This window comes from Plecotus auritus (genome assembly GCF_963455305.1).
Source record: "Plecotus auritus genome assembly, chromosome: 8".
NCBI lineage: Eukaryota > Metazoa > Chordata > Mammalia > Chiroptera > Vespertilionidae > Plecotus > Plecotus auritus.
This window is the reverse complement of record NC_137782.1, coordinates 26,072,196-26,094,381: the sequence shown is the minus strand read 5'-3', so window position 1 is coordinate 26,094,381 and position 22,186 is coordinate 26,072,196. Positions and strand designations below refer to the sequence as shown.

The window sequence follows — 22,186 nt, the reverse complement described above, 5'->3', positions numbered from 1 at the left end:
GGGGTCTCCCCCAGCCGTTTCTCTGTGCCAGGCAGTTTCAGGGCAGCTCTGTGGTCCTTCCTTCTCTGCCTCCACACTATTCCAGCAGAGATCCACTGCTGATGTCTTTGAACATCTTGCAGGCATTTAGGAGTTCCCGGGAGCACCATGTGGTCAGCTGCTCAGCCGGCTCTCTCTGCTTGGGTTTGCAGCCTGAGTGGTCTGGGTCTTCAGATCTGCTCTAGCAGCTGCAGGTGCAGCGCCACCTTGTCCTGTCTGCAGCTCATTCCACCCTGAGTCACTGCCCAGTGCCCACAGTGTGGCTTCCCTAAGTCCGGGCCCCACCGATTTGTTGGCTATAGAATGCTGGCTATGGAATGCCCCCTGCTCTTGGTCTCCTCGCTGTTCCCGAGACGAGAGCAGGAGTTTTGGCCACGGAGTTCTCTCTCCCAGGGGACTGCCATTTAACTTGATCTCCCTCTACTGGTTGAAAGGTCCTGTCCCCAAGTAAAGAAACCACACGCATTAATGAAGAATGGGAACTGTATTAGAAGAGGGTCCCTGTAATCAGACGTACAGGCGTGTTCGTTGCTGGCGAGGTAGGTCCCAAGCCAGTGGCTCGCATGCCGTTTATCCTGTATAGGATTTTGACTTAGGCTTTCCTCCTATGAGCTTTTCTCTGAGTTTGCTTGCTCTCTTGTGCCCCCTCAGCTGCCCTATTCCTGTCTCCCCTTCCATCCACCTCACTAATCATGTAAATCTGATTTCTAGGAGTCTGACATTGGAAGAACCCTGGGTTCAGTGTCGAGACAAGTTCTAGATCAGGGCTGTTCCATAGAAACTGCTAGTGATGATGGCCATAGGGGATTATTCAGCACTTGAAATGTAGTCTGTGCAACTGAGGAACCAAATTCTTTATTTTTAAAAATATTAATTTAAGTGGTCACATGTGGCTAGTGGCTAATATATTGGGCAACACAGTCCTGAACCATCTCTGTATGTGCTGAGAGCTATGAGATCTTGAGTAAGTTTCTAACCCTCCCCGGGGAAGTAAAAGGGTACAATTAGAGAATCCAGAAGCCAGTGTCTGGAATAGAGACTACTGTCTGAGGTCAGCTCAGTCTGAGGTAGAGTCCAGCTCTGCCAAATACCAGCTGTGTGATCGTGGGCAAATCGCATAACCTCCCTGTGCTTCAGTTTCCTCATTTGCAAAGGGGGCATAATAATAACAATCATCTCGCCGAGTTAAAGTGGGGTTTAAATGAGATACAACGAATCTACAAATGCCTCACTCTCGCAGCAGTCACCAACCGGTGGTCTGCGGGGCGACCACTGCTCTGGAGGCTCTCGACAAATTGTACAAGTAGTTTTAGTTGGTGTTATAGGAGCCCATGTTCCCCTTCTGCCACTTTAGACAGTTGCGACAATTCTTGCTTTTGCTACAAATCTTTACAAAGCAATTACTTTCAGGGCCTGAGTTCATAACCTTAAAATTCTTGAAATTATGTACAAGTTGTATCATTGTGCATCAATTTTTTATTCTGGAGAAAACCAGAATTTTTTAATGGAGAAAAACAGCTTTTAAAAATTTTTTCAAAGGAATCCAAACGGTTTAACAACTCTGGGAGGGGAAGAAACTGGTACCCACGATGCATGTGCAATAGGGCTGGTCTGATCAGGAAGACAGTGGACTGGTCCAGACTGCTAGCATTCCTGTCCCAGCCCTGCCACCTCCTTATCTGTAAAGGGGGGTTATATAGGACTTATTTCATGGGTTGTTGTGAGGACTACACGAATGAATCCACGATCATTGTGCAGCTTAGCACCGGGAATGTGGTCAGTACCAGGGAATGGTAGCTGCTTGCATCATCATCTTCCTCCTCATCACCTTTGTTTCCATCTGCTGTATGCCAGGCTTGATGCAAGGTGTGTCTGCCTTCCAAAGTCTGTACTTCCTTGTCTGCCACACCACCTCAGAGTTCCTCTCAGACCATTCCCCTTGCTCCTTCTGCTCCAGCCGCCCTGGCTTCCTTGTTTGTCAAACATGCAGACGTAAAGCCGCCTCAGGCTCTGTCCGTGTGCAGTCTCTATGTTGGGAGCACTTCCCCCCAGATGTCTACCTGGCTCGTACCTTTACCTCCTTCAGGTCTTTACCCATGTATCACAGTGAGGCCTACCTAACCTCTGTTTAAAAATGAAACACCCATCCTCCACTCACCTTCCAGCACCTTCTGTATCTTTCTGTTTGTGTGGTGTACGGTTTGGATGTCTTCTAGATTGGAGCTGCAGGAGAGCACTTTGTTTCCCTTCGTTTGTTTTCTGCTCTAGCTCCAGTGCCAGCAGAGTACTTAACGTACAGAAGTGCTCAAGAGAAGACTTGGTGAGCGAGAGAGGGAATGAATGAATGAATGAATGAATGAATCTCATTTAGTCTGAGATAGGTTCCTGTAGGACCCTGAAACTCCAGAATTTGTTTTATGTGATTTTTTAATCAACCAATATATGCCGGAACCCTCCTCTGTGCCAGGGCAGGTCTTCAGTTTTGGAGATAGGAAGGTGAGGAACTCACAGTCATTACTACAGAATTGTGTAGTCTTTCCTCCATCCCAGCCTAGAAGGGCTCAGTGGACAAAGACCCTCATCGGTCTTGCTCGATGCTGTGTCCTCAGCACTAGTACGAAGTCTAGCACGTATATGGGAGCTGGATACATGAATGAACAGGTATAGGGATAGAGGGGAAGTAGGGGCTGGCAGAGGGTCTGTGGCTGTACCGAGCAGGGGCACTGGCCAGCCTGGGGAAATTTGGGGCAGACCCGGGAAGAATTCACATGGGAAGTGAGGTGAATTCTCACTTCCCTTCTCCTGTCCCTTGGTAGCTTGCCTTGACTCTCACTTGGCCAACAATGGAGCAGCTTGCGAACAAAGGGAGGGTGGTGGCTCTCCTTCCTCAGGAGGCTGGGGGGCCTGCGGCAGCCCGCTTGTATTGCAGCTTCTGTCTGAGCCTCTGTCCTTGGAGCTAAAAATAGCCAAGGATGGGAGCACAAGGACATGCTGTCCTTCTCTGCCATGGAGCAGGGATTCTGCTACCTGGTCTCGAAGGGGGCTGCAGGGTGGCAGGTTTGAGAAGCCAGCAGCTTAAAGAATTATCCCTTCCTGCCCCCTTGAGGAGAAGCACCGACTTCTCTTTCCCCAGTCGGAGATGGCTCTAAATGAGCTGTGGAATGTCACTGCTTGAAGGGCCCTCCAGGCCTGGGACCTTGGCAGACATCACCAATTAATTAAGCCCTGCCCCCCTTTCCTGGGACCATGACAGGAATCACCAATCAATCATGGCACCCTTTTCTGCCAAGTCTAGACAGTCTAAGAATTCTTAACATGGGGTATTTTAGGTAACAGCTACCAGAGTTGGCAAGAATAAGAAAACGTATTTGTCATCATAATCTCATCCTGTCCCCTCACGGTGGGGAAATTAAAGCTCAGAGAGGGGCAGAAATTTGTCTGATGTCACACAGGAAGTCCATAGTGAAGCTGGGACCATACCCAGAAGCCCTAACTCTCTGATGAGGCGCCCCCACCCCCATTCTCTACTGCACTCTCTTTTTCAGGACGACTGTCCAGAAGAAAGGCTTTTGACTCATGGACTGTAAGCCTCAAAATTTTATACAACATATTGTGTGTATGTGCTGACAGGTAGTTTTCTAAGGAAAGAGAAAATAGCTTTCATCAGCGTCTCAAGAGGTTCATTGCGTAACCAAGAAAGGTGAAGAAATCAGGAAAAAAAAAGAGAGTGAGTGAAATGGGCCCAAGTCTTGCCACTCAAAGTGGGCCCCAGACCGGCAGCATGGGCTTCATCTAGGTCCTAGGAGTTGTTAGAAATGCAGAATCTCAAGCCCACCTGCACCTACTGAATCTGAATCTGTATTTTAACAAGCCCCCTGGGTGCTTCATTTGCACGTTAAAGGTTGAGAAGCACAGAGCTGGGATTTGGAAGCATAGCATGCTTTGGTTTCCTGGACGGATATGGAGTACCTGCTGAGTGCCAGGCACCTTTGCAAGTTCCTTCCCTGCCTGCATCTGAGGGAGTGGAAAGTAAGCATCCTTAGCTAAGGGGGCCCAGCTGCTCTGCAGCTCTGCCAAGGCCTACTCAAGGGAGGTCTTTGTTTCAATTGTTTGCAAATAAAGGTTGAACTTCTATCCTAGGAGTATGAGGCAGTTGTGCAGGGAGGTTCTTCCTGGAAAGCCTTAGTGGGCACCCTTAGCTGCCCTCCTGCAGAGCAGTGCAGAAAGGGACTGTGGGTTGTAAGGAGTCATGGGATTGGGATGAGCTGAGTGGGAGCAGAAAGGGTGTGTACTGCTTGAGGCCAGCTTTACCAGCAGCCTCGGTGCTGAGAACGGCTAGTCCTAGGTGCATTTCCTCTGGTGAGTGCTAGTGCCAGGTGGTTCTAGCTGGTTCCATCTGGTCTCAACTGATCCTGGGTCTGGTAGGCTCTGAAGGAAGCTGACTATGTGTGGACTGAAGAAGGTGGCAGTGGGGAGCCTGGGGCACAGACAGAAGGCCTGTGGAGCTGGGAGTAAGGAATTCTCCCTTTCTCCCCCATGTGCCCACTGCATGTTTTCATCTGTGTGCCTTTGTGGGGTTACATGTGTACTTTGAGGATGGCATGCCCAGGGTCCAAACTGCACAGCCCAGGCCCGTCTGGCTTTTGCAACAGGCTTCACATGCTGGCAGAGGCCAGTGCTGACCTGAAGGAGCCTTGCCCACCCTCATAACACTGGCTCCTTGAATAAGGGTCAAGAGCAGGGCCTGGGAGATGAGATAGATATATACATATACATATACATATACATATACATATACATATACATATACATATACATATGTGCTTTATTGAGATATAATTACATAACATACAATTTCATCTGTTTAAAGTGTTCAACTCAGCAGGTTTTAGTATATTCAGTTATATAGTCATCACCACAATCAATGGTAGAACATTTTTATCACCCCCAAAAGAAACCCTTATACTCATTAGTAGTCACTTTTAAGTCCTCCCTCACCCTACCTCCTGCAACCACTAGTTTGCCTTCTATCTCTGTGGTTTGCCTATTCTGGATATTTTAGATGAATAGTCATAGACTATGTGGTGTTTCGTGACTGGCTTCTTTCGTATTGCCTATTTTCAGGGTGTATCTATGCTGTAGATTTCTCAGCCCTTCATTCCCTTTATGGCTGAGTAATACTCCAGCAGCTCCATAGTCTCCTTTTTGTTTGTTCGTCAGCTGATGAGCATTTGGGTTGTTTGCACCTTTTGGCTATTAGGAAGAATGCTGCTGTGAACACTGTTCAGCTCTGTGAGTGGAGGGGATGGATTTGTCTTACATTCTGCCTCGCCACCACTTGCCGGCTGTGGGACTGCGAGCAAATCGCTTCAGTTCCCAGAGCTTCAGTGTTCTGAGAGTTCCTGGGAATTGGGGGCACTGCTGTCTACCTCCGAGTAGGTAGATAACACTACTTGTTGATAATAGCATTTATAATCTACTGAATGCCTTTATCGTGACAGTCACTGCACATATGCTATGTCATTGAGTTTAGCCCCAAAGGGGGCACAAGAGGATTTCTTTCATAATTAATGTGGACCAGTGCTATAATGGGCTAACACATTGCCTTGTTATTGCAAGTCATTCGGTAGTTTGATGAATTCTCTTTTCATTGTGTGTTCAGGGGAGAGCTCCCCCAACCTCACCTACACTTTTGGCTTCTTCACATTATTAGGGGGCATATTTCTTATCTCTCCTTTTCTGTACTTAAATTTAAAAAAAAAAAAAAAATATATATATATATATATATATATATATACACACACACACAGAGAGAGAGAGAGAGCGAGAGAGAGAGAGAGAGAGAGAGAGAGAGAGAAAAGTGCAGTGGCTGGAAGAGTTCTGATTCCATCATTCCTGTCTTCTCTCTGCCATGAGAACTGCCTGTCCCAAATAGAACTGGCTTCTTCATCCTGAATCCCAAAAGAATTCATGAGATAGAGCCACAGCTAACTCACAAAGGGTGTTTAATATGAGCAAGAACTAAATCTTTGTTCTGTTAGCCACTGAAACTTGGGGGTCACTTGTTACTGTAGCGTAACCTAGTGAGACCTGACCAATACATTTAAACCTTACAATAACAGTGAGGTGAATGCTATTATTATTTCTATTTTGTGAGGGAACTGAAGCTCAGAGAAGTTCAGTAACTTTCTTTAGTTTACTCAGAAAGTAGCAGAGAGATGCCTCAAGTCCCAAGCCCAGTTATTCTGGCTCCAGAGACTGTGCTCTTAAGAAGATGGAAGTAGCCCAGGCCAGTGTGGCTAAGTTGGTTGGGCATCGTCCCATGCACTGAAAGATTGTAGGCTCGATCCCTAGTAGGGAGTGTGCAGGAGGCAGCCAATCGATGTTTTGTTCTCACATTAATGTTTCTCTCTCTCTCCCTCTCTCCTTCCTCTCTCTCTAAAATATCAATAAAAAATATTAAAAAAAAAAGACAGAAGTATGTAGGCTGTGGTTGGTGAGTGATGAGTGACACAGTGTGGATGGAACACCTGGTATGTGCATGGCATCAGAGTTGTAGTATAGGTTTGGGGCAGACCATGAAAGCCTTGAGTACTAGTACTGTGCTTATAGACTCTATTTTGGCCCACAACTCAACTTTGTTCAGCTTTTCCCAAATGCAGGTGGGAATGGTTTCTTTTGGAAGTCTGCCATTGTGGGGATATAAATTGTCTTCCTTCCAATGATTCCTGAGTTACCCTTTCTTCAGAAAGTCTTCCCATGCTAGATGGAATAGAGTGAACGACTTTCCCCTGACCATCGCTGCTAGGTGTAGGACCTCCCACGGCCCAAAATGCATTTACTATGCATTCAGAACTCTGTGCTCAGCTTATATTTTGGTTCCACATTTTTGCCTTCTCTCTACATGTTTTGCACTTATCAGTATAGTTCTCTGTTGTAAATTTTCAGAAGTAATACCTGCATCTACAATAAATCTTATGATGATTATATTTGCAATAAACTTTAATTCATTATTGAAATAATTCTTATAATCCACACCCTCCCTCTACTTTTAGTGCTTTTTTGCTCATTTCTTCTTATTGCTCTTATAATACTGTGTATATCTCTGCTCTTGAACCATCCTGTGTTGTAATTATAACACCTTGTGTCATAGTTGTCCCTTTACTTGTCTGTCTCCTGACAGATGGGGGGTGAGGGTGGGGGGCAGGGGTTTCAGCAAGATCTGGATTTAATTCATCTGTTATGAGTCCCCAGCACAGGCCTGGAATAGGCACTTAGAAAGAGTTTGTTGAATGAATGGTAATTACTTACCTGTTTCATTCCCCCCTACCCCCGCCCCACACTACCTATAAGCTCCTGAAAGACTACTACTGTGTCTTAATAAAATCCCCAATGCCAAGAAAAGCATGGCATAAGGAATGAGCTCAGTAGATGTTTATTTTATTGGATATGTAAGAGTACATTGTTTTCCGGAGGCAGAGTTACAAAGTACATTCATATACATTACTCAGTTGATCCTCTCAAAATCTTCAGATTCTCCCCATCTTCTGTTCTTAAATCCTTATCATGGGCTCTTTGCCTCCCTTGCTCCCACCCTTTAATTTTTGCCTCTTTATGATCTCTCCCTTTTTACCCTTCAAATCCTCTTGGAAGAAGGTCTGAGAATTCACTGCCCCCGCCCTTCCTCAGCCTTAAAGGGCAAATTGTACTCTGATCTGCTCTGAACCAAGATCGTGCTCCTACTTAATGGGCAGGCTCATTGATCTCCCTGAGTCAGCGTTCTCTTCTGAAAATGGAGACAGTAGTGGTTGTGAGGATTAAATGAAGTAATGTAAGTTGAGTACCTATCATAGGCTCTGGTTGAGCTTAGTAAGTGGAAGTGCCTGTCCATATGGAATGGTGAACTTTGAGGCATCAGCAAGCCAGTGGAAAGGAATTGTGGTTTACTAACAAGCACGGGATGGGGTTACTCTCCCCTCCCTGTGAGCTGCCACTTTTGCCCCAGGCAAGCCTTGGCCTCCTGCTCATGGTCAGCACCACGGACAGTTCCCCTTGCACCTGGCTGGCTCTGTGGCTATTGCATGCAATAGGCAATAGTGTCTAATCCACATTTAATTGCAAGTGATAGCTTTATTCTATGTAGCACCAAGAGAAGTAAAATATGTCAGAATTTACCTCTGACTTGCCATCGGCTCTCATTCATATCTTAATTTTAGAGATATTGAAAAACGTATGTCTTAGAATCCATGAAATGATGACAAATTATGGAAGATAATATCAATGAGCAATTGACCATTGATCTTTGAACAGTTTAATTATAACAGTCAGCATTTATTGAATGCCCATTGTGTTCTAGGCCCTTTTTAAAATTAATTTTAGAGAGAGGAAGGAAAAGAGAGGGAGAGAAACATTGATGTGAGACAGAAACAGTGATCAGTTGCCTCCTGCACGCGCCCTGACTGGAGATTGAACCCGCAACCTTTTTGGTGTACAGGACGATGCTCCAACCAACCAAACCACACCAGCCAGAGCCAGGCCTTTTTCATTCCTTTCTCTCCTGTCCTGGGTGCTCTCTGCCCTCTGTACATTTATTTAACAAATATTACATTTGAAGAAGATAAATGTGAATCAGACAGTTAACTGTTTTTCCACCATCCTTCTTCCCCAAATATTCCAGGCCTGAGCCTCATTTCTTCAGAACATTGCTGTGTGCTGAAAGATAATCTAATGTGTTAATCTCTTTAGTTCACATCATGTTTAACCCATTTAAAAAGCATTTCAAACACATAGCCTATGACCCAGCAGTTCACTCCTAGGTATGTACCCAGGAGAAATGTGCACAAATGGTCACCAACACACACACATGCTGAATAAAGTAAAGGAGAAAAGAGACCCCCATAGAGGTGGAGATAAAGGGCCACTAGGGCTCAAGGAGTTTGGTCATGGAAGTCTTTGTAGAAGAGATGGAATTTGAAGTCTGTGGTAGAAACAAAGTGAATTGATTCAGTAAAAAAAAAATATGGTTCTTGGAACCAGAAAGACCTGGGCTTGAATTCCTCTGCCATTCGTAGCTGTGTGTGTCTTTGGGAAAGTTACTTAACCTTCTTGATCCTCATTTTATTACCCTGCAAAATCAGGTAATAGTTATCTCATGACTTACTGTGAGTATATGTCTTACATACCAAATGAGATGATGCGTATGTCAAACACTTGGCATAACATCTGGCAAAATATTAATAATTTCATAATAGCCACTTTTGTTGAGTGCTTACTGAGTACCACCACCCACCTTGGACGTCCTGAGGATTAAATGGAATTATATTATTACATTATCTGATTGTTATACTTAATCCTTACAAAAGCCCCAAGAGTTTGGTGAGTGCCCGATAATTATAAATGTTATTTAAAGCTTAGCTCTGGGGGATGGTTAGAATTTTGATAGGGAAGATGAGGAAGTAGGAAAGTAAATGAGAGAAAACCAGGATGAGGAAATTACTGAGGAGGTATGTGAGTGATGAGGTGCCTAGCTGGGCTGGGGTGTGAAGGCTGAGGGAGACCAGGAGCAAATGGGGAGGGAATCAGGTAACGAAGAGTCTTGAATGCTTGGATGCAAAAGTTGAACCTAATTTGGCAGGCAGTGGGAAGCCATTCCAAAGCTTTAAATGGGATTATAACCTGATTGAAGGTGTGACTTATTTATAAACTAGAGACTCGTGCACTGGTGGGGGGCGTGGCCTGTGGGGATTGGCCTGCTGTGGGAGCACAGCTCATCCCGGTCAGCCGAGCGGCCGTGGACCTGCCTTCTGAGTGGCTGCTCCCTGGTCCGGCATCTTCCATGGAGCCAGAGTACTTGCCTCTCCAGGGGACCTGGTCAGGGCCGGGCCCAGGGACAAAAGCACTGAGAGGCAGCAGAGTCGGCCTCAGTCCCGTGGCGGCTATGAACACGCCTCCCAGCCTCCAGGGTCAGCTCTGTGAGCCTGCCCTGCGGCGGCACTGTGGTCCGGAGGAGGCGGCAGGGAGCAAGGAGGAAGAGGAGCCTGGGGCGAGGTGGCGATGATCGCAGCCTGGGATTCCTGCCCATCAGCCCGGGGTTCGCAGCAGGAGCAGCTGCTCATCCCGGTGAGCCAAGTGGTGCTCCCACTGTGGTAGTGCACTGACCACCAGGGGACAGCTCCTGCGTCTTCCCCCTGGTGCTCAGTGCACGTCATAGCGACTGGTCAACTGATCATTCTGGTCGTTCCACCATTCGGTTGCTGGGCTTTTATTATATAGGATTTGTATTTTACCTTCATTTTCATTATAGAATTAATCCATTATCTCTAAAACTTCAAGAGACATAGAAGCATACAAAAGAGAAGATCCCCCCAGGGTGCTGGTTGGAGTATAAATTAGTACAATTATTTTGGAAAATGATTTGGCAGTGTCTGCTAAAGCTGAACGAATGCCTGCCCTTTGACCCAGCAATTCCACTCCTACATATAGTTATTTTTTTAAAATATATTTTTATTGATTTTAGAGAGGAAGGGAGAGGAAGAGAGAGAGAGAGAGAGAGAGAGAGAGAGAGAGAGAGAAACATAAGTGATGAGGGAAAATCATGGATCGGCTGCCTCCTGCATGCTTCCCACTGGGGATCGAGCCTGCAACCTGGGCATATGCCCTTGGCCAGAATCGAACCTGGGACCCTTCAGTCTGTAGGCCGACACTCTATCCACTGAGCCAAACCGGCCAGGGCCTATATATAGTTCTAAGAGACCTGGATACAAGTGTTCACCAGACCATGCACTAAAGTAATTATAACAGCATTATTCTTTTTGTTGTTGTTGTTAATCCTCACCTGAGGATATTTTTCCATTGATTTTTAGAGAGACTGGAAGATAGGGGGAGAGACAGAGAGAAACATCAACGTGAGAGAGATACATTGACTCTTTGCCTCCTGACTGGGGCTGGGGATTGAGCCTGCAACTGAGGTATATGCCCTTGACTGGAATTGAACCCAGGACCCTTCAGTCCACAGGCTGATGCTCTATCCAGTGAGCCAAACCAGCTAGGGCTAGCAACATTATTCTTAATAGACCCAAACTGGAAAAAAAAATCAAATGCCCATCAGCAGCACAATAGATAAATAGATTGTGGCATATTCATACCATGGAATACTAAATAGCAGCGGTGTTAAGCCATCTACAACTACGTCCAGCAATATGGACGGATCTCATAATCAACAAATATTGAGCAAAAGAAGCTCCCCTCCCCCTCAAAAAAGGCCATGCTTTGTATATAAAGTTCAAAACCAGGCAAAACTAGTATCTGGTGTTGGAGATCAGGATAGTGGCTGCCCTCGTGGAGCAACACAGAGACTGGAAGACACACAGCGGGCTTTGGGATCCTAGTAAAGCTCTGATTCTCCGCCTGGGAGCTGGTTACAGGAGGACGTTTAGTTTGTGACAGTTCATCAAGCTACACACTTCAGGTTTCTGCACTTTGCTCAATAATCTTATACTTAAAATGTTTCAAAATGACCTTACACGCCGCCCCTCTAAAAAACTTTCTCCCCACAGCTATTCCCCATCAGGAGTTTGGTTGTTTTGTGTCTGTGCACAAAGATATGTATAATCTGTAGCTTTACAAAAGCAGTCTTAGGTCTTACATACCGTTCCACATCGTATTTTGATTTTAGCTTAGTATGTCGAGGCAATCTTTTTGTTACTGTAAACGTAGATCTACATGATTTTTAACAGTTGCACAGTATTCTCCTGTGGGATGTTTCATTTTGTAAACTGGTCCCCTGTTGGTGGGCAGTTAATTCCAGCATTTCATTGGTGTAAATGATACTGTGGGGGACTTCTTCATGCACATCTTTGTGTACTTTTGTGACTATTTGTGTAGAGTGAATTAGTTGGGGTGGAATAGCTTGGTCTGAAGTGGTAACTTAAGTTAGTTAATCTGTTAATGGCTTGTTTGGTGGGCGGAAGCAGGGAGACCAGCTAGGAGGCTGTTAAAATAGTTTAGACTTGAGGTATTGAAGCTGGTTGGTTGTGAAAAGGGATAAGACGGGAGAGATATAAGAGATATTAAGGGCAAAGACTTTGTATGACTTGGCACTGATGGGAGAGGGGAAACATCAGAGAGGTCCTGGGGATTCCTAGTGCAGGTGACTGGGAAGGTTGGGAACACACATTGGAAGGAGTTGGTGGAGAAAGTGGGAGCAGGGATGGGTGTGGCCTTGGCCAGCTTGCATCCAAGGAGCCTGCTCATCATCCAGGTGGTGATGTCCATAATGCAGTTGGAAGTGTTGCTCTTGATAGAGTTGAGGGCTATAGATTGAGGCATAGGATTCACCTAGGATGGTCCTCGTGTTGCTGGAAGGGAATGAAATCAACAAGGGGGAGGATCTAGAGGAGAGAAAGAATCCAAAGACAGAATGGTGAGGCCCTAGATACAGGATGGTAGTAGTGGTCAGAGACAGGAGGAAGCCTGCTAGAATTCACCATCACAGAGGCCAAAGAAGGAGGGATCTGAAGGGACTACTCAAGGAATGAAGTAATCAGTGTTAGCCCCCCTCCCTCTGGCCCCCCCAATGGGTGCTATCATTACATCTTGTACTTGTCTTCAGAGCACTTACACACTTGTGATTAATCCATGTGATCATCTGTTTAATGTCTGCCTCTCTCCGCACTGTGAGCTCCATGGAGGCAGGGACCACACCACTCTCGCTCTCTGTCCCCAGCATCAGGCATGGTGTTTGGCACACAGCGGAGTTGGTTCCCTAAGTGTTTGCTGCCTCCTGCAGGAGTCCAGCCGTCCACACACCCTCCCTCTCCCTTAAACCCACACACCATATTCTGCCCAAGTTGGGAGATGAGGGACGTAGGACCCTGCGGGAGAAAATTCAAGCTGCACAGTTTGAGTTTTGGGTGTAGCCAGTGTTAGTGGGTGGCCAAAATGGGTCCTTTGAACTCCATTTATTTGTATGTCACGTGGCCAGCCACAGTTGGTACCCAGAGTCCACAGGACTCCACTCCAGGCCTTGGCAGTGGAGCATTCTGATAACCTGGGATAACGAAGCCTCTCCTGTCAGTGGAGACCAGACTTAGAAGGGCAGTTAGCATCCCACGAACAGGAAGGCACTCAGTGGTTGTTTCTTGAGTTCAGGTATTGGGGGCTGGGATAAGGCCCTGGTGCATGGTTGGAGCCGTCATTGGACTGGTTCAGCAAGCCCTGTGACCGGAGTGGAAGCCACACTGCGAGAGATAGAAGTGCGTGGTTGGCGACATGGCGGGAGAGGCTATTCTGTGAGAAATGTGTTGGTTGAAGCAGGTGGTGAAAGAAGTGAAGCCTTGAGCAGACTTGCAGGAGGAGTGGAAAGAGCCAGAAGATAGAGAAATGGCAGACTCAAGGTCCAGAGAGCACAAGAGGTTGGAGGAGTTTCCGGTGAGGATGGGAGGAGGAAGGGTAGGGAGAACAGATGGCAGATCAGCCTTGGCAAGGAGAAGGTCAGAGAAGAGGGAGGGTCGAGGGGCAGGATGGAAGGTCTGAGGATGGTGAAATTTGGAAGTGGGAAAGAGCAAGTCAAAGAAACACATCTTTTCAGCCAAGTGGGAGACAGGTCATCTGTTGGGATAGATGGAGCTATGGGTTGGAGAGTGGGAAAACATTGGTCCAGTCACTTTGGGGAATGTAACTGCATGAGCAAGAGATGGCCAGTGGACAGCTTAGATGGTAGATCTTGTTGGTGTGGTTGGTACAGCTATGGTCCCAGATTGGGACTCACAAGGTGACATGTCAGAGGGAACATGCAAGGCAGTTGGCTTGGGCAAATTTGGGGAATTCTGGGAGATCTTTCTCTGTAGCTGCTAAGGCTACTTTTGTTTAGCACCTACTGTGTGCCAGACGTTGTGGTAAATGTTCTATCGTTAACTCTCTCAGCAGCTCCGTGAGGTAGATGCTACCCAACTTGCCCAAGGTCAGTTTGCCTGTGACTCTGCCTGGGCTGTTGATTGCAAAGCCAGGCTCACCTGTGTGGTGACTCACGCCTATTCTGGGGCCCAAATAGGGTACTGGATGTGGGATACTTAGTGGCTGTAGAATGCCATCCAGATGTGAAGCCCACCTCTCCAAACCCCCTCCTCAGCCCCCGTGGGGTCTGAGTTGTCATTTTTTGGTCCTGCCCTTTCCCGGGAGAAATGTGTCAGTCCCTGGTGGGTGGGGCGAGTCGGGTGGGGCTCCAGAGCAGGGCTCAGCAGGGGGTAGAAACCCCAGGCAGGGGTAGGACTGTGCTTGTGTGAATGCGTGAGTGGAGGAGCGGCGTCTCTGTGCTGTGAGCGTTTCTGAGGGAGCATGTGTGTGTTTTGGAATCTTTCTCTGTGCCTCTGTACTGCTCTACACAGAGAAACAGAAATGTTGGAGGGGGGTGCAGAAACAAATTGGCGAGAGAACAAATGGAGGAATGGAGGGAACACGGACACAGGGACACACGTTCCCTCACATGTTCAGAAACACTCAGGGTGACACACAGAAATACAGTGGCAGTTTCCCTGCGTGCTTTCTTGAGTGGGATGGCCTATACCTCGTATATGGGTATGCGCCTGTGTGTGTGCTGGCCTCAGAAACAGCATGATAGGTCTGTGGAGCCCATGGAAACACAAATATGGACACTCAGACACACCGTGTCTTTGCACATATATTCCTGTGTATGTGTGTGTGTGTTACTGTGTGTTTTTCTGAGTATATGTGCACTATATCTGAATAACACAGATACATGTGGGAGACAGACATGTGGGCACACACTCTGAGAACACGCACAGAGCACCTGTATCTGTGTGTCTGTGTTAGAGTCAGGAGGAAGGGGCACCATGGTTGAGCTGGGAGGAGGGAGGCTGGGAGAAGGCCAGCCTCAGGCATCCTGGTCCTGCTCTGTCTCTGGGGACCCAGTGCTCCTGTCCTCTCCACGCAGGATGGTGGGGTTTGTGTGGTGCTGCTTTCCCCAGGGGGTCAGCAAGCACTGGGGAAGCCCCTGAGGTATGCCAGCTCATCCCAGATTGTGGGGGAGATCCCAAGGAAGATCCACCCCGCCTCTAGCAAAGCCACAGTCTCCTTGGGTGGTGGCCGACGGAAAGCTCACCGAGATCACCAGGCTATGGAGCATGGAGTGAAGAGACCATCCCTGGGTCAAACCCTGGCTCCCCCCCTTTCTAGCTCTGCAGATGTGAGCATGTCGCTTAACCTCTGAGCCTCGTGTCCTCGGTGTTGAAGCAGGGAGAGCAGGAGCATCCCCGCAGGGGCGCCGGGGGATTGAGACCACTCTCAGGCAGGCCCTCCTTCACCAGCAGGTTTTAACTGTACACCTACAGTGGCTGGGCCTGTTCTCGGCCCAGGGGCTTCAGCAGCGGACAAAACAAAGTTCCGTGCCCTTACGGAGTTTACCTTCTTTGTGGAGAAAGCTGGCCAGTACATCAAGAATGCACCTTGTGTTGGAAGAAAGTCGGGAAGAAAGCCACGGCACGGCCATAGGGCAGAGAACGCCAGGGGGTGGTCACGGAGGGTCTCGGATAGGGTGATATGCCACCACAGAGTGGAGGCCATGGATTGAGCTGCTGTGGGACAGAGGTTGCCCAAGGGGAGGGAATAGCAAGGGCAGAAGACTGCTTGTCTTCATTAAATCCTTGTTGTTCTCCCATTTTACAGGTGGGGAAATGGAGGCACAGAGAGGCTGAGTAATTTGCCCAAAGCCTCACAGCCGAAGAGAAAAAGATCCAGGATTTGAACCTGGGCAATCTGGTTTCAGAGCCAGTGGCCTAAATCAGTGGTCCTCTATCGAGGGTGACTGTTGCCCCTAGGGGATGTTTTGCAATGTCTGGAGACGTTTTTGATGGTCTCACTGGATTGGAGGGTGCTACTAGCATTAACTGGGTGGAGGCCAGGGTTACCGTTAGACCTTTACAATTCACAGGACATCCCTGACAACAAAGCAGTATCCCATCCAAACTGCCAGTTGTGCTGGGGTTGACAAGAGTAGGTGCTCAATAAATAGGAGCTGAAGAAGAGGAGGAGAAAGGATTTGGAGAAGGTTGCAGGGGAGACATGACTTCCAATTCAAAGGGCAGAGACAGTCCATGTAAATGAATCCATTAGGTAAGAGAACACATCTGATACTGATTATGGGGTGGGTATGAATGAGACTGCTCCCTGGAGGCTGGGTGCAGGTGAGGCCAGTGGTAGGAGGAGGTTGATGGGTTGGGGGTGGGACCAAAGCAGGCCACCACCAGCCACTGCAATGCTAACCAGCTGTCTTGCCTCTCTGTCTTCTCCCACCCTGTGTCTCTCCTCATTTCCCTCTGCCTCTCTGCCAACAAGGGGACAGCCGGAGGCTGAAGGGGGCCATTCAGAGGAGCACGGAGACAGGCCTGGCAGTGGAGATGCCCAGCCGGACGCTGCGCCAGACCAGCCATGAGTCCATCGAGGACAGCATGAACAGCTACGGCTCGGAGGGCAAGTGAGTGTGCACCCGGCTTGCCCCCAGGCCTCCTGGCTCTCGGTCTTCCCTGGCATGGGGCGGGAGGGTCTCAGACTTTGAGGGCCATTGGCTGAGGGTTCCCACGCTGTCCTGTCTTCAAAAGGGAGGCAATGAAGCAAGGAAGCTCTGAGGAAGACCGAGGACAGCCAGACTCTGGTGCCTGACTGCCTAGATTTGAATCCTGGCTCCACCATCACTGGCTGTGTGACCTTGGTCAGGTCATCTCTCTGTGCCTCAGTTTCCTCATCTGTAAAATGAGGATAAATATTAACATTAAAGGGATGTTAGGAAGACTAAATGGGTTCATTTTTATAAAGAGAATACCACAATGCTCAGCCTCCACCTTGGCTCCCCGAAATTTCGGGCCCTGCCTTATGGCTGGGGGTTTCTGCTGGCTGAAAGCCTTCCCACCTCCAGCCCCTCTTAAACGGGGCATCTCTGGCCTCTGTGAATGGCCTTGCCTTGGCAGATGCTGCCGTTCCACCCACCCCCTAGAGAGACTTTCCAGAGGGTGAGAAGAGGAGGAGGACCGGCGGAAGGGAGAGGAGGAGGAGGAGAAGGGAACAAATTTTTCTTTAACCTGAGAAGCTTGGCAAGGCAGCAAAACTTGGAGAAAGATATTCTGGGCAGCTGGGTAGTAGTGGGTCCCTGCTGAGTTTCAGGGGGTCAGGAGGTTTGAGTCCTAGTCCTGGCTCTGCCACTTACCCCAAGTGGCCATGGGCATGTTCCCTGGCCTGTTGAAACATCAGGAGGCCAGCAAACATCTCATCTGTTGGTTTCCAGGCAGGTCGGAGGACCAGGTCACGGGAGGGTAGTGTGGTGCCGTGAGCAGTGACAGGAAGCCAAACCCATATTCCCATTTTATAGAACAGGAGATGAAGGCTCGGAGGTGCCACACACCTTTCTCCAAGGGGAGCAGCATAGGAGGGTAATAAAGTTGTTGTGAGGACTAAGTGAGTTAATGTATGTGAAAGCACTTAGAATAGTGACTGACGCATAGCAAGTGCGGTTATTATTCGCTGTCAGGATTGTTGCTGACTTAGCTGCTGTTATTTGGATATTTTGCTCCTCAAGGTCAGATGCATCTTAATGGATACATTGAGCCACCCTAAACAAAATTGTGTCTGTAAAGTGCTTAGCACAGGATAAATGTTGGCTTTGTAATTATTAAAAGATTTTAGATTCCCAGCCAGCATGGCTCAGTAGTTGAGCGTCGACCTATGAACCAGGGGGTCACGTTTAGATTCCCGGTCAGGGCACATGCCTAAGTTGTGGGCTTGATTCCCCAGTGTAGGGCGTGCAGGAGGCAGCCAATCAATGATTCTCATCATTAATATTTCTATTTCTCTCTCCCTCTCCCTTCCTCTCTGAAATCAATAAAAATATATGTATTTTTTAAAAAGGGGGTTTGGGGTGCATGTCTTGAGCCCAGTGCAGGGAGGATTGGGTGGGTTGGAGGATGTGGGGTCCAGCAGAAGGCAGAGTCTTGCCCGCCTGAGAGGGGCTGAGCTCAGCCAGGTGCTGCCACCCTGCTCAACACCTGGGCGAGGAAAGGAAGGTGAAGGGACATGTAGGGACCTTGAGCTGTGGTTGGCCTCCTCCTTTATCGGGAGGTATTTTGGGCACTGGCAGGACCCAGATTCCAGACTCTGAAACAGGAGGGGGTGTGACCATCCCCCTCCTGAGCTCCTGCCGCCACCCAGCCGAGGCTTATGGGAAGCCAGCGTGCTTGAGCCGCCCCGCCCGCCTGCGGCCCTGGGCGCTTCTGGGTCTGTCTGCCCCAGCCACTGGATCACCGGGCGTGTGTATTCCTGCAGGTGGGCACAGGGGTGCCCCCATGTGGATTTTTATTTCAGCAAATGGGATCGGGCACTTAGAGTGTACAAGACAATTGAGCTGTGCATCTTGAGGACCCTGCCTTCTTCTGATGAAGCAACTAGCAGTGGTGAGAACTGCAAAGGACAGGCATAGAGAACTTGGGAAATGTTGCATCCTACCCAGGCCTTGGGGCTGGGGACGGGGTGCATGTGGGTTGGGCCACCTGTTAGTGAAGATCCATGGGCTCCAGATTATACTGTACCGGGTTACAGTGGCTTCGGCCCTCGCTGTTCCGGATATGGCCCCACAGCATTGGCATCCCCTGGAAGCTGGGTGGAAATGTAGCCTGTCAGGCTCCATCCCAGACCCTCTGAATCAGTCTGCATTTTAACAGGGCCCCCAGGGGGGTCACGGACACATTAAGGTTGAGCAGCACTGGCTCAACAGTGATGCCCTAGAGCTAACACTTACTGAGCACTGGCTGTGTGCAGACACTGTGCTAAGAGCTTTTACACAAAATGACTCCTCTAATTCTCAGAGCAACCTGATGACGCTGGAACTGTTACTATCCCCATTTTACAGACTAGAAAATGGAAGCCAAGAGAGGTTAATTAACTTGCCCAAGGTCACACAGCCAGTAAGTGGCCTCAGATGCTGGGATTCAAATCTAGGCATTTGGAGTCTGCCCTTAACCATTACACTACCAAGGGTGGGCAAACTTTTTGACTCGAGGGCCACAATGGGTTCTTAAACTGGACCGGAGGGCCGGAACAAAAGCATGGATGGAGTGTTTGTGTGAACTAATATAAATTCAAAGTAAAGGAGCGGAGGGGAGAGCAAGAGAACCCTCCGATCTTTCGGCTCCGCGAGCTGGATAGAACAGCCGATCGGGCCGGATCCGGCCCGCGGGCCGTAGTTTGCCCACGGCTGCACTAGACTCTTTCCCTTGCTTAATGGATGCATCTATTTCTGGAGATAGATGATTCCAGGGTGGTTTGATGGCTAAATTATGCCATCAAGGGCCCTGAGTTCCTCCGTCTATTCCTTCCGTAGGCCTCAGTAGGTTGGACTGATCCTGGTTCATCCCTGAAGCTAGGAAGGGCTTTCTTTCTCTGAGCCTCTTTCTGCCCAATTGAAAAATGAGGTTCTGAAAGTCAAAGGTAGAAGGGAATAGCTGTGAGTTTAGCAACCAGCCAAGCTCCCCCCACCAGCAGGCCCATCTCCCCCAGACAAAGGGCAGGGTTCAAGCCTCCTGAAAAAAGGCCACGACAACAGTGTCTCCCTGGACCCCCTTGAATCCTGAGATACTCCCTGGTGACTGGGTTCCTCGTGACCCGAGACATGGATTCGGGTGCCGGTAGGTTATCGGAGGTGATTCCAGATAACCATGGTGGAGGATCGCGTGAGAGAGACGTGTCAGGGGAATAACTGCACCTTGAGAAGCCAGCTGCCACTGTGGGCAACCCGAGTCCAGTCCTCGGGGGGACTGGGAGCCAGTGAGGAGCATGTGCCTGAGAGGCACCCCCAGGAGCCGAGGGAGTGAAGTATTTATACTCAGACTCATCAGTTACTAGTTGACGACTGCTCTGGTTCACCCTCCTGCCCTTCCTGCACACAGGGGGCTCTGGAGGCCAGAGACAGTCCTCAGGGGCCAGACAAGCGCATGTGCTGCAGTCAGAAGTCAGTGTGACGTGGTGAGGGCCAAGAGATACTGGGGGGCGCGGGTTGGCAGTCTGTCCCCCTGTTTGTGTGCACAGCACCATGTCCTGCTGCCCAAGCCAGAAACCTGGGGTTCTAGACGGCTCCCCTTCTCTCACACTCCAGATCCCACCCATAATTGGGCTCTATTCTTTCACTCCTAATTATCTCTTGACTCCATCCGTTTCTCCCCATCCCTTCCCCTGTGGAAGAGCCTATCACTCCTGCCTGGACACCTGCACATCCTCCTTTGGTTTGAACTCCACAGCCTGCCACTCACCACTTATTTCCTCTGGCCTCTGCCAGCCTCTCTCAGCCCCCAGCCTTGTGCCGCCACTCCAGCACCCTGAACCTCTTACACTTCCCTGTCTCACCTCCAGTTCTTTCATTCGTTGCTCCCTCCCCCTCGCACCCCCTTTCCTATCCCTATTCCCGCTGCATCCTCTGACTCACCCTCCTTCAGACCTCAGCTAAGAACTGGCACATAAGCTTCATCTCATGTGCCAGCTCTAGTTAATTGATAGTGGCTCCCTGGAGTGCTGTGTTGAGAAGGATTCTGGAGCCCAGTCAGGCTTGGCAGGTGTGCTGAGGTTGATTAGCAATGTCTGCCCTGGGCGTGGGCAGGGGAAATGGAACAGCATGGTCTGCCCTTCCTCTGACTGTATCAGCATCTTCCAGTTCATTCTTCCTCCATCACAGCACCTACCACTCTGTGGTAATTGTCACATGTGTGTCTGTCTGTCCCACTAGACACTGAGTTCAGTGCCTACCCACCAGGGGGCCTGGCCCACAGATGATAAGCTGCAAATTTTGTTGAATGATGGGTAGGTACCATGAACCGAAGCATGTACACATTTTACTTTCCCCACTCCTTCCCAGTCTCCTTCATCACACAGAATCGGGGCCTCAGCATCCTCTCTGTAAAACCAATCTCTCTGAGCTGGCTGCCAGCGCCCCTCCTGCTTCTTCCCTCTGCTTCTGGTTGTCCGGAGGTGTCTGGGTCATCAGCATCCAGCTCCCTGGGTGTCTGGGTCACTGTGCCCACAGCTCTAGAAAGCAGAGTGTGAGCTGATGGCCGGGCCACCTGGGCCCCGGGCTCAGAGGCTCATTCCTGCCAAGGCTGTTTGCTAATCACCAAAGACCCAGGAGGCTGGGTGGGTTGTCAGAACCCCCTTCCCCACCCTGCAGTTAGCACAGTCATGGAGTCCGAAGGACAAACCAGGTCTGGATGTGGCTGTGAGCTAGGAGACAGGGCTTAATAAGCATTAGTGTTTGATGAGCCTTTGACTATGCCGGATTCTGTTCTGAGGTGTTTCTCTTATTAATATCTACAACAGTACTGAGGGGCATCCTATCATTACCCTGAACCTCTAGAGATAGTATTGATCTCTACTTCTCCAAAAAGGAATCCCAGGCTCTGAGAGGTGTGTCTCAACAACTGGTGAGTGAGGAGTCAAGATTCAAATCCAGGCCTACCTGACCCCCAAGTTTGGACTGCAAATCCCTGTACTCTGCTCTGGTCAAGGCTCTGGTCCCCTCAGGGCACATAGAGACAGTATAGCAAACTGGTTAAGAAGATGAACTCTAGCCCTAGCCGGTTTGGCTCAATGGATAGAGCATCAGCCTGCGGACTGAAGGGTCCTGGGTTCAATTCCAGTGAAGGACACATACCTCAGATGCAGGTATGTGCAGAAGGCAGCCAGTTGATGTGTCTCTTTCACATCGATGTTTCTCTATGTCTCTTCCCATGCCTTCCAGTCTCTCTAAAAACCAATGGAAAAATATCCTCGGGTGAGGATTAGCAACAACAAAAAAAAGATGAACTCTAGACCAGACTCCCAGGGTTTAGTCCCCCGTCTACCACTTACTAGCCATAGCCCTTGGTTGGGTTACTTGATTTTTCCCGTCTGTAAAAGGGATGTTGGTAAGGTGTACCTAACTTCTATTGAGTTGTTAAATGAGAATGAAACACATTAATGCTGCTAACCTAGTACTATCTGTGCTTGGCTCAGGACAAGGTTTTAATAAAATAAATAAATCCCTGGCTTCATGCCCATGGGCCATACTCTCATAGCAGGCAGGGTGTGGGGAGAAGAGGGGACAGGCAGGTTTGGAATTGTC

The 22,186-nt window shown here is 48.9% G+C and overlaps 1 protein-coding gene across 1 annotated transcript in view; it reads left to right on the top strand.

Annotated features, from left to right (window-relative positions):
• The window catches only part of RIMS4 (regulating synaptic membrane exocytosis 4), a 51,977-nt gene that overhangs the window by 17,876 nt on the left and 11,915 nt on the right, over positions 1–22,186 (top strand). Inside the window, exon 2 of the mRNA XM_080685765.1 lies at positions 16,390–16,528. Coding sequence (XP_080541891.1) covers positions 16,390–16,528 — 139 coding nt within the window. The remainder of the gene's footprint in view (positions 1–16,389; positions 16,529–22,186) is intronic.